The sequence below is a fragment of the Taeniopygia guttata genome, chromosome 4 (genome assembly GCF_048771995.1).
Source record: "Taeniopygia guttata chromosome 4, bTaeGut7.mat, whole genome shotgun sequence".
Lineage (NCBI taxonomy): Eukaryota > Metazoa > Chordata > Aves > Passeriformes > Estrildidae > Taeniopygia > Taeniopygia guttata.
The window spans coordinates 38644795-38656769 of NC_133028.1; the positions used below are offsets into that span (position 1 = coordinate 38644795).

At 41.4% G+C, this 11975-nt stretch overlaps 1 protein-coding gene across 4 annotated transcripts in view; it reads right to left on the reverse strand.

The window, feature by feature from the left end:
• Positions 1 to 8401, reverse strand: part of KLHL2 (kelch like family member 2) — a 53617-nt gene extending 45216 nt beyond the window's left edge. For 2 of the 4 annotated variants that reach the window (XM_072928428.1, XM_072928429.1), the window contains exons 1-3: positions 7459 to 7477; positions 5129 to 5254; positions 834 to 940 (exon numbers count right to left, since the gene is read on the reverse strand). In XM_072928428.1, the coding sequence (XP_072784529.1) occupies positions 834 to 940; positions 5129 to 5254; positions 7459 to 7472 (247 nt within the window). In that variant the 5' untranslated portion in view covers positions 7473 to 7477. Of the gene's footprint in view, positions 1 to 833; positions 941 to 5128; positions 5255 to 7458; positions 7478 to 8179 lie in introns of those variants that run through there. The other 2 variants (XM_030271414.4, XM_030271415.4) reach the window with 2 other exon arrangements.
• Between the last annotated feature and the right edge of the window lie 3574 nt (positions 8402 to 11975).

Here is an 11975-nt window from a genome sequence, read left to right on the forward strand (position 1 = left end):
AATGGATTATAGAGAAGTCTTTTCATTTCAGACAGTTGACATAAACTACAAAGTTGGCACAAGATTTGAGAATGAACAGACAAAACCTCAGGATATGCATTTAGTAGCATTCTTACTTTGGCACTGAATTTCACATTTTTTCAATGTGATTTATAATCATGATGGAATTAAACCCACAGCACAGGAATTTCAGCTGGAGGCTCCTATGAACCTGAACCTATCTTAGCCTCGCAAGCCCTCAGCATTCCTGCTCTAGCAGTAAAGCAGAGCATTCACTTGGCCAGCATGGAGTGAGCAGAAGTAGAATCAAGCCTGTACAGAAAAGTAGCGGCAATGATGCAGAGTACATATGTCATGGAGAATTACCCTAAAAATACTGAAACATGCACTCCAGCTATAGGCTGCCAAAGCCACAGAAAGCTTTCATATCTGCTAACAGCCTATAGCGCTCATGAGCTGAAGAATGTAGGAGCAGTAGTTGTCAAAGGACATAATTTACTCCAAAATTCACATGAAAGCTATTTTAACCTTCTTCTGGACAAGTGAGATTAGTAGAGGCTTAAAGGGTATAACAACTTGACTAGTGCTTGCTTACTTAACATCTAATTTGTTTTTTAATTAAGGAGACTTTTTAAACCATTCATCATGCTAACAAAAGCTACATTGACAATATGTCCTTAGACTGCAAAAAAAAAAAAAATCATTAAGTATCCCAAATATTCCTATTGGCTTACCTAAAAATCAAATTAGATCCTAAAAAGCAAAAGTCATGAAATTTTATTCTTTATAATTAGACTGGATTACAACACAGTAAGTATTGAAACATTTGGTACCTGTAAACATGGCATGGAAGTAGGGGCTGCAGGCGGCTAACACAACTCTATGCGCTGCAATTTCCATGTCTTCAGCTACTATCGTCACATCACACAGCAAGTTTTGACTATTTAGAAATATCAGAGAAGGCAATTTCACATAAGTGAACTACAACAGAAAAGTATATATGATATCACACACAATTTCTTTTCCCATGCCATCAAAAAAGGCAGGCAGACAATGTTGATGAAGCATTGTTTTTAAATGTGTTACAAAACCACATGGCCGTTAATCAGATTACGGATGGTGCTTGGGTACACAAAACCATTAAAAATCAAACAACTGAATTGTCATTCATTGCACAGAAGTTTTCTGCATTGAATAACCATAATTTGTATCAACCCAATTTATAAATATTTTCTCTGGAAACCTGGGCACGTTTGAGCAACTGCGATAGAAAAAACAGAATTTAACATATACAAGCACAAAAAAAAAATTACATAAGAAACAAGGCTTTACAGACAACTTCAACTGAGATGCCTGTGTCACATTACACTGGAAACTTATGCCTACTTAATTGTACAAATCCTCTACTCCATCTTCTCTATATTCACTGTTTTCTAAGCATTTTTCATATTCAGCCCATGCACACAATAGCAATTATTTTTTTCCAGTCTGAACAGTTTAGAATTTATTATGGTTAACTTCATTTTGTATCTTCATTACATGTATTTGTATGCTTGCACTTTGTGACTGTAACATATTTCCTCTCTGTTCAGTTGCAAAAAAACTAACATCTCATTTATAACCATTCCTATCACAGGTGTTTCTAATGCAGTTTATAGCTATTGGCTATACCTTTTCCACTTAAACCTGTTACATTTGTACTCTTTATAATCCAATTTTCTAGACTGAAAGAAGAGAGGGGAAAAAAAAAGAAAACACACAACACAAATAGGCTGCAACTTCACAGCATCTAAATAGCTGCAGTCACCTCTTATTTCCTGTTCACTGTCCCTGTGGAGGTACTATGGAATCCACAAAACTCAGACTCACAGCAACAGAGGGAAAAGGGAAAAGTATGACTTAACAGAACATATTCCTTAGGGATGGAGCTAGAGCTGTACGCTTAATCCAGTGATTTCTATTCTCAGTACCTTCAAAAAGATAGATTTTTACCATTCCTGAATGCATAATTAAGCTTCTTAGTTTGCAACTACCACACTGAATTATAGCAAAGTCAGGTGAGCAGCTGCATTTTGCATGGACAGAACTAGAGCTCTCAGCCGAGCTGCCCCGATATTCACCTCAATCCAAAAGAAAACTCTGTGATCTCTCAGTTCTGCAATCATCCAACTTTGATTAGCCCAGACTCAAGTAAGGTGGCTTTGCAAAGGTCACAGATCAAAAATTTTGTGGCCACAACTAACCTTTGGGGTCATATTGCAATCCTGGCATAACATTATTTTTCTGCTTTCAACTCTTAATACCTACAGCAACTATGTAAATCTCATAAGTTTAGCTTTCAATACGGTTATTATCAAACAATATGTACAATGTAAAGTAATGACTGTACCAGATGAAACACACAATTCAGAGGATCTTGAAACAACCATTACATTTTAGTATAAAAAATGGAAACAGAAAGCTACACATAAAAGGGCATCAGATGCCCAGCTATCAGAAACCTGCATTTATCCTGACAACAGGAATAAAAAGTTTTATACTTAGTTGCATAGAAATACTAAAGATAACAATGAAGCCAGAAGCAACAGGATTACATCAATGCACAACTAGGATTACTAATTACATTGCACATACATAGACATAGTAACGCCTCAAGTCTAGAACTGCATCAGGCTATTGAGTATGCCCTGAGTTACTACAGAGCTGACAAGCTAAAGAAACAAACTACTGAAGAAACAAGCTTAACAACTTCATCATGTACTCTGCTGCAAGCATCTTGTGGCTTCCACAGCAACTCAGCACCTTCATTTCATGAGGGCACATAAATTTATTTTAGAAAAGGTTGTGTTCTGAAGTGGTATTGTACCAATTTGCTTATATAGAGTGACTGAATGAACAGAATTGTGGGGCATATACCATCATGGTATAGAAAATGAGAAAAAGAGGGTTAAGTAAGTATGCATTTAAGAATAACTGAGCAACTGTTTACCAGCTTGCAGGCCATTCTTCATTGATTCAGAGGAAATTTTCATTATCCCCATTTTCAAAAGATTTTGGTCAAGTCTTGCTTGTAAGAATGAGAATTTTGATAAATATAGGTAACATCAAATTCCTTTGTGATAAAAGCAAATTATAAAGTGAAAAGACAGGCATCAGAGTGTAATTTTGTCATATGTCAAGAACTAATTAGCTTTCCTAATGAGCTTTCTACTGAGTGTTGAGGTGATGCTGAGCAATGAAATTACAAAAAATACAAAGAACAAAATTGCTAAAATTTGTCAAAATTTGAAAGCACATAAGAACTCATTAACAAGCTACTAGAGCCAGACAACCTGACAGCAGCCAAAAATTTAACATAAGCACACACACTTAAGCATTCAAAACCAAATGTATTTAGATGCTTAAGCAAATGATTTTTTCACTAGCTATTCACTTCCTGGAGAGTATACATCTGCAAATACCTGTTTGTGCTACATTAATGAAAAGCACTGAGATTCACTACATTTTTAAAGTTGTTCCTAAATCAAAAGTACAATTTATTGGATTAATATTAGATCTTTGTTTAGAGCAATAAAGTCTGAAACATTTTTAAGATTTTCTGTTTATTATTTCAAATAAATGAATGCATCTAGAAATGTTTATAATTTTATTTAATTACCACTTACCATCTTAAAAGCTGCACTCAGTACAATTTTAAGATGGTAAAATTTACCATTTTAAATTGTAAATATTGTTGCATTACCTTTGTAGTTAAGATTATATGGCACAGCTCCTGTTCAAACTTTAAGTATTTATACATGCAAGGCAAAATTGCTCAAATTGCTTCTACAGCAATTTGAATTTAGGTAACCATGGAAACTAAAGTATATTCTGAAAATAAGCCATGGGCTTCACAAATGCACTCTGCTGAAAGACGGTGAATTTTTTACTTGCAACACAGCAAAATGCAGGTAAGGTTTCTAACTTCCAAAACTAGTGTTAAGATTAATTCTGGGAAACTTCATCCATGTAAACTCTTGCTCATCCTTAGGAAGTCATTGCTACTGGCTCTACCCAGGCTCTGTTATGCTCCTTGAGACACTGCATCTGGTTACTGGGACTCTTGAAAAAGCCAAGGGCATAAATGAGGTGAAGCAACAAGTGTCAGTCTATCTAGCACACAGTTTTAAAAATTTACCTATATGGAACAGCAAAAGGTCAAAGGCAGCGGCATTTGACTTTAAAAGGGTATCAGTTGCTGTGTTTCTTTCTGGTGAAGTCTCTCCAATTTTTAATTTTAGATGAGAAATAACAAAGAACTACAGGATTTTCACAGCCTCCAGTACTGTCTCTGCTAGAAAAGTATTTTTATTTATTTAATTTCTCCATTGTTGCTGTAAGTTATAGTACTAAATTACTATCAGTGATAGCTGTGAGTCCTGATTTCCAGAGCTCAGTTGTGAGTTCTAATTACCAGCTGTCACAGTTTTCAACATCACTTCACCTACTCATATGTAAAATATAAATCAATATGGATGCTAAGAACACCATCAGCACCAGCCCCCCAGTTTCACTGAAACTGATGGTATTATGCCTCAGAGTCTTACAAAACTTCAGTGAGAAAAGTTACTTTCAACATTTGATTTGGGAGTTCATCAATTTCTCCCGGGGGGCAAGCAAATGATAACTAAAAAACGTACAGTCAGTTGGCTTATACTGTGACCTCTGTCTCTAGACTAGAAAATTTTAACACTTTTCTGGTTCACAATCCTACCACAAAAATCAACAACAGGCACACAAAGAGGCTAAGGCTCAACCAGAGTCACTTTTTGTCTATCCAGGATCAACTACGTACAAGAGAGGATCAGGAACTGTAACTCCTTAAGTACAACCTGTAAGTATTTTTCAAGTCTCATAAAACTAGTTCTGAATAACTTATGAGGTGAAAAAACATACTGCATACATTACAGCTATCATCACATGGCTATCATTTAGTTATCACTTCATTGTATAATTAATCCTTCTCCTCAGCTATACTTCTGAAATTGCATGTTCTTAATAAACAAACTAGTATTATTATCTTAACAAATGCAAATGAAAGCAAAAATGAACTTTGGACTCCAGGCAGGTGTATACAGTGAAGTCATACCTTCTTAATTCATTCATAACTTTAAAAGCTTTCTTCATGTGCCATGGATTTACTGTAATAGGACAGTGAATTTCGGTGTTATCTTCTTTCAGATCCAAGGGCTTCTGATGGCAAAGTTTGGTACATCTGGAAAAAAAGGAAAAAAATAAAGTTAATACTTCTGTCTAATCTCCAGTGATGTCACTTCTTATTTTGTTCACCTTCATCTTGGGGAGAAGATTTGCACTTGAAATTGCTTCTTTACTCCAAGCAATTTTAGTTTCCCTGTTACCAAAGGTGTAGAGGAATAGGTAGAATTCCCGTAGAAGTAGTAAGTTGGTGACTAATACTAGTGACATTGTGAGAGGCTAGCAATAATCTACACTACAGAAAACATGAAGATGTTTTCTGGTTTTGTGAATATTATCTTATTTAGTGGAGAAATAGTCTAGAATATTTCCAATACGTTCTGAAGTGAGAGCAGAATTAGAGTTCTTGGAACTTTTCATCTAGTGCCCATACAGATCAATGGCAGACGCAGCAACCATCACCCCAGTCTCTTCAAGCCTTCACTGTCTGTCAGATAAAAGCTCATCTCTGCCCTTCTACCAGGACCTCAGTTACTGTTTCCTAGTTCTCCTCTGACAGGAAGACCACAAAATTACTACTGTAATTATCCAGGCTTTCCCTAGCCACAGCATAAGACACGGGTGACAGAAAAGTTGTGTACTTTTGTAGATTCACTCGATGTTTTGAAAACCATAATGTACATAAGTGACCAGCCTCTTAATTTTTGTTACTCTCAAAACCCCACTCCAAACAGCAGGAGAAGAACTAGGCAGTGTGAAAAATCATTGCCTCTAGCTACAATTCATTCTTTCTGTAAGACATACCCAAGTTCTACAGACCCTAACTTCTGTAGAAAAATTACCATATACACTCCTCAGTCACTTGGACTGTCCAAACAGCAAGCAAGCCTTTCATGCCAAACCAAATCAATGAGTTTCCTGTTTACAGTCACAGTGTTGTTCTTACAAAGCAAACTGTGTTGCTGTAGCACGTATAAAATGCTTAGCATCAGTGATGCTTGATTCTACAGTATTTTAACTGTATTCCTGAACCTCTAAGCTGGAAATAAGCAAAGGCACTGAGAAGTCATTTGGTGGGGCCACAAACCCTGGTACATCAACAATCTGACTGCAAATGAAAATTCAGCCTTACCAGCATTAGGTAAGCACACTCAAACTGAACATATTCAGTGACTCACATAATTGCAACCTCTCTTCTACTATACCTGAAACTTTTTAATTGGGCATGTCTAATGAACTTAAAAGAAAAATCCAACAATAATTTAAGATTTCAACCTAGAACTCTAAGTTCTGTGCACTGCAATAGTGCAAAGCCAAGCAGCTGGCTTTATTTCAAAAGTAGCTACAAAATTTTGGAGCAAAGAAATACAAAACTGCATCAATTAACAAAGGAATGTAAAAAGTTTCTATAAAACTATCCAAGTAACATCCAGCCACAGAACTCTAAGTACTATCAACTTACTACAGTGTATCATGAAACAGATATGAATTAAAAGTTCCATGTTCAATTTTGAAAAGTATACAATTCATTAATGAAAAAGGACAAATTAACAGTCAGGAATTCTGCATCAATCAAAAAAAAACCCAAAACCCCAAACAAGTTACACGCTATTCAGCACATACATATGCTACTTCACAGAGGTAAAAAACAAAAAAAATTACATTCTATCTAGCAAACTCCTTTAGACCAAAGGTTACTTTTCGACATTATGTGACATATGTTGCAATCAGAATTCCAAAAAATTACAGACAGAAATCAATGTCTGCAGAAAATATTCAGAACACCAAACACCTATAAGGAAGAGATACAGCTTTTAATTATACCACTGATCTATCAAGTCCAAGATAGAACACTTTCATTGCAACTTTCTACATCCCAAAGCAATGCATCAGATACTGATGTCTATTTAGTTACATATGTATACAGGCTGTGTACACATCAAATACAGCTATGCAAGAAAAAAAAAAGTGATCAAGTTGTCCATAAAGAGCTGCCAAGCAACCTGGATTAGATGGAGGAGTTCACATGAAGCGTAAATTAATTCACCGAATTCATTAGTTTGTCACAAAGGGTTACTTTGTTTTAAGGTAATGAACCCTACAAAACCATCAGTCATACTCCTTCTGTTTTGGGAAGTGCCAGTCTGCCTGAAGTACTGGGGTCTCTCACCATTTCGCCAGCTGGGTCAGAGCTGTCTGTAACTGGTTTCCTTCGGTTTGTTCTCAAGAACCTCAAGCACAGCACGCCTGAAATCTACCTACCGAAGGCAAAGCATGAAGTAGCACTGAACCAGAGCCTGTGAAAGGACTGGGGAGGCCAGCTGAGGTGCAGCTGGAGATGGTTGCCTGGAGTGCATCGCTTGGGCACTGCCACTAAAAGAGATGCTTAACTAAATAACCAGAAAACCGGGAGTGAGATAAGCACGACTGCTGAGTCAAACAAGGAGTAATTTGGGACCACATATGGAGGAAGCAGAAGGAGTGAGGGGGAGGAGGGCGAAAAAGCCCGCCTGTCCCCACAAGCTGGAAGGCACAGGGGAAGGCGGCGGGGCGGGGGTGCCGGCAGCGCTGCCCGCCCGCGGGAGCTCCGCGCCCGCTCCCCCGCCGCACGGCGCCCGCGGCCGGCACCGCAGCGGCACAACCGGGCATCTCCGAGCGCCGGCCGGCCGCGCTGGCCGGGGACAGCTGGCCGGCCGGGCACCGGCTCCGCCATCAGGTCACCGACACGACCCTCCCGCCGGCGCTGCCCCGCTGCCGGCTCCGAGCGTCCCCCATCCGCAGGCACCGCTCCCCGCGATGGGGCCCGGCCGGGCTGCGGAGCGCCGCGGCACCTCCGCTCGCTGCCGCGCCGCCGGGCCCGACCCGCCGCCCCAGCCCACGGACCGCACAGCTCCGCTCCGCGCCGCCGTCCCGGCGGGCTCCGGGCGCCCGGCTGCCTCCCCGCCCGCCCCGCCGCCGCCGCCGCCGCCGCCGCCGCACTCACACGGGCGGCAGCAGCATCTCCATCGCGGCTCCGCTCGGGTTTCCTCCGTGCAACGCGGGCGCGGCGAGCTGCCGCCAGCACCATGCCAGCTGCGCTGCCCCGCCGCTGGTGCGGGGAGCGGGGAGCGGCTGCGCCCGCCCGGCCGAGCCCCGCCGCCGCCGGGAGCCGCCGGCGCTGCGGCTTCCGGGTGCCCGCCCGCGGGAGGGCGCGGCGGGGACGGTCCGCTCTGCGCAGGCGCGGCGGCCGCGGGCCCGGCCCGGCCCGCGCGGTGTGACCTGCGATGGGGGCCGGGGCTCCGGAGCCCGCGGTGGGCAGGGGCCGCCCCGCCGGAGCCTTCCGCCCTGGAGGTGGGACAGCTGCGGCCCAGGGCCTTTAGGGGGGAGGCTGAGACGCCGCTGCCCTTGCTGAAAGAAGCGTGGCCCCCGAGTGGGATGAGCCAGGGTCTAGCGCCCTGTGTGCGTCTCCCGCTTCCCAGGAAAGCGCTGGCTCAGGGCAGGCCCGAGAGCGACTCCCGGAGCCGCCCTGCGCAGCGACGCGTCCCGCGGGGCGCCCGGGTCAGCGTGGCCTCAGCACCGGCGAGGATGGCTTGGGGCGCTCGCGTGGGGACACATAGGTGCTCTGTCGCACAGGGGAAAAACAATTAAAGCAGTCCCAGGTCTCCTCAGTAAGAAAATCCACCAGCAGGGGCACTCCATGAGGGACATGGGCACCTTGGCAGGCCAGCCAAGGAGCTGACCCGACTCCAGGTCGTGTAGGTGGTTTCTGCTCGGGCAGGGGCCGAAGGGAAGAGCAGAACTGCGTCGGGACGGAGGAGTTGAGCAGGGTGTAGTTCGCTGTGACCTGCTGAATGTCACAGTCTTTTATTTGATCAAGTCCAGCAGGAGAGCACTGCCGCTCAAAACACCTGGCCTCCTGTGTTTTGCAAACATTGCTGACCTTGATCATTAAGTACTTGAGTTGTGCTTCAGTGTTTGCTGAAGTAGCCTCTGTGATGCAAAATGGCAAAAAGAAAAACGAACAGGCACCTATTTCAAACCTGTTTCTGTAAACAACACTAATTGAAGTAATGATCAAGAATGCTACAATTAGCAACTTCTGACTTGGGGCACTAGAGAAGAATTTACTGTATTTAAACCTCTGTAAATTGCTTCCAAATCTTTGAAGATTGGGTAGTGGAAAATGGATTTAGCAGGCTGGACACAATTCAGATATTTAAATCTGATTGGGTCTGTAAAATTAAAATGCTTCTTCACTGAGTAAAAAATTTTAAATTGGAATAGTGTCTCTAAATGAATAAATCTAATAATAACTGATCAGCACTATTTTTCTAAGAGTGAGACAAGTTTAGGGCAGCATATTTCAAATAAGACACAAAACAAAATGGCAGGAGTGGATTATTATGGATGGATACTGAAAGCCTTCACCAGTGTTTCTAATAAAATCACTAGCTATTAAAACTAAATGTATTTTATTCTGTTATTTTCATTTTTGCTAATTTCCAATAATATTCCTCACTAGGAAAATGCCATTTTCGTTTTCTCAGTTTACCAATCCTCTTTAACTACAGCAATGCTTGATTTGGGAACACTTCAAAATTTTTTCAATGGGTTACCACTGGAGGTTTTTCTAAATTAAATAATCACAGTTGGCAGTGCCTGTTTTTATGAAGTCTGTGCTTTGTAACTACTGAATTTGTCTCTTCTCAAGAGACAACTAAGTTTGCCTCTGGGTTGTATTGGAGAAGACAAGGTACTTGCTAAAGATTTAAATACACAACAAAACCTGCTTGCAGGGAAGTCTGCTCCAAAGGAGCCAGCCAGAAATAATGCTCTCTGAAATGGAGGTTTAAAATTCAGCTGGCTCCACGTAGCGCAGCATGTCCAAGTTCATAAGCAGATATGGCCTGCGTAGATCTGAGAGTGGATGATGACTGTCACATCACACTTGCAAATTTCTGTAATTTAGAGTAAACTCCTGGACACGTCACTTTGTAAGACAAGGATCCCAACTTCTACTGATCCATAAGACCTAAGTGAATTCTACTGTGATGTGTTTAAGGGTCCATGGTAGACTATTGTAAACCTGTGAGCTGGTCTGGAAGCTGAGGGGCATTGTACACTCTTTGCACATAGATCCTGCAAGTAGGTAGGCAGCTGCAGATTCTGCAGATTCTGCTCCGTACTAACACTGCGGGACTGTTTAGCAATGTTATTGTTGTTGTTGTTTAACCCCAGTCAGGAGCCACACCCCAGGCAGCCACTTGCTCGCTCCCCCAACAGTAAGACTGGGGACAAAATCGGAATGCTAAAAGGTAGAGAACTTACGGGTTGACACTGAGACAGTTTAACAGGGAAAGCAGAAGCTGCACACACAAACAAAGCAAATCAAGGAATTAAATCACTGCTTCCCATGGGCAGGCAGGTGTTCAGCCATCCAGGAGAGCAGGGCCCTGTCACATGTAAGGGTTATTGAGCAGACAAACACCATCCCTCCAAATATCCTCCCTTTCCTCCTCCTTCTCCCTACTTTGTATGCTGAGCATGATGTCACATGGTGTGGGAATGTCCTTTTGGTCAGTTGGGGTCACCTGTCCTGGCTCTGTCTCCTCCCAACTTCCCATGCACCCTCAACTTCCTCGCCAGCCTGGCTGTACAAAAAGCAGAAATGGCCTTGGCTCTGTGTAAGACCTGCTTAGCAATAACAAGAACGTCTCTATGTTATCAACTCTGTTCAGCACAAATCCAAAACACAGGCCCATGCCAATCACTGTGAAGAAAATTAACTCTACCTCAGCCAAAACCAGTACAAACATTTATTCTTAACATTAAACATTGCCAACCTGTGACTTCTCTCATTTTCTTGCAGTATTGTTTTGGCTTCAGAGCCAAATGTTCAACATTAGTTCAGTTAATTTATGTGATGCAGAGCATCAGAAAGAAACAAATAGGACAAAGTTCATTTTTTTTTCCTGAAAATTATATCTTTGTAATTCAGTAATTTCAAGAGAAATAGAAGCAAAAAATGTTTCATCCAAAATACATTATGTGGTTATGGCAAAACAACTTATATCTCTAACCATGAGAAAACACATCCTTTAAATACAATGCCTAGATTTTTATGGGATTCTGCTTGATGCAATATCTCTTCTTAGAAAAGAACTTTCAGAGAAAAAACTTATTTATATATGTCTGTGGGTGTATGTATGTAGTTTTGAAAGGAAATGGGCTATATATCTTATCTATGATGAAACAGCTGTCATTTTTGTTTATGTTGCAGCAATTCAAATTACTGCATTTACTGAGAAAATTCCCTGTCATGTTTCAGGCTGTCCCTGTAATAATTCCTAGCACTTTCCCACTTGTTTTAGTGAGTTACAAAGGAATGTGGCCAATGCTTACTTAGGATCATACATTTCTTCAGCTCTATTAACACACTATCCATCAGTGAATTGCATCCAGTGAAAATGAAGTTATGCTAGCAGAGCTCTGCTTGCTAACAAGGTAGTCCCACAAGTTCTATGGTCCTACAAATAGAATAACTAATCCTGGTAAAAGTTGATGTGACTGCATACATACATGGTGGTTTATTAACATGTTTAAGGGATCATGCTCTATACTGACATGTTAGAAGAAATCTGGTTTAGGTTTAGCCATAGAGGACACTGATATAGGTTCTTACTTATTTTTAATTGACAAATATAGGTTAGGAAGACTTCTCCAAAAAAGGACAGAAAATAAGGTGGTAAGAACATTTGCTCTTGTTTAAGATATTAGAAGTCATAACTTCTGAAGGATTT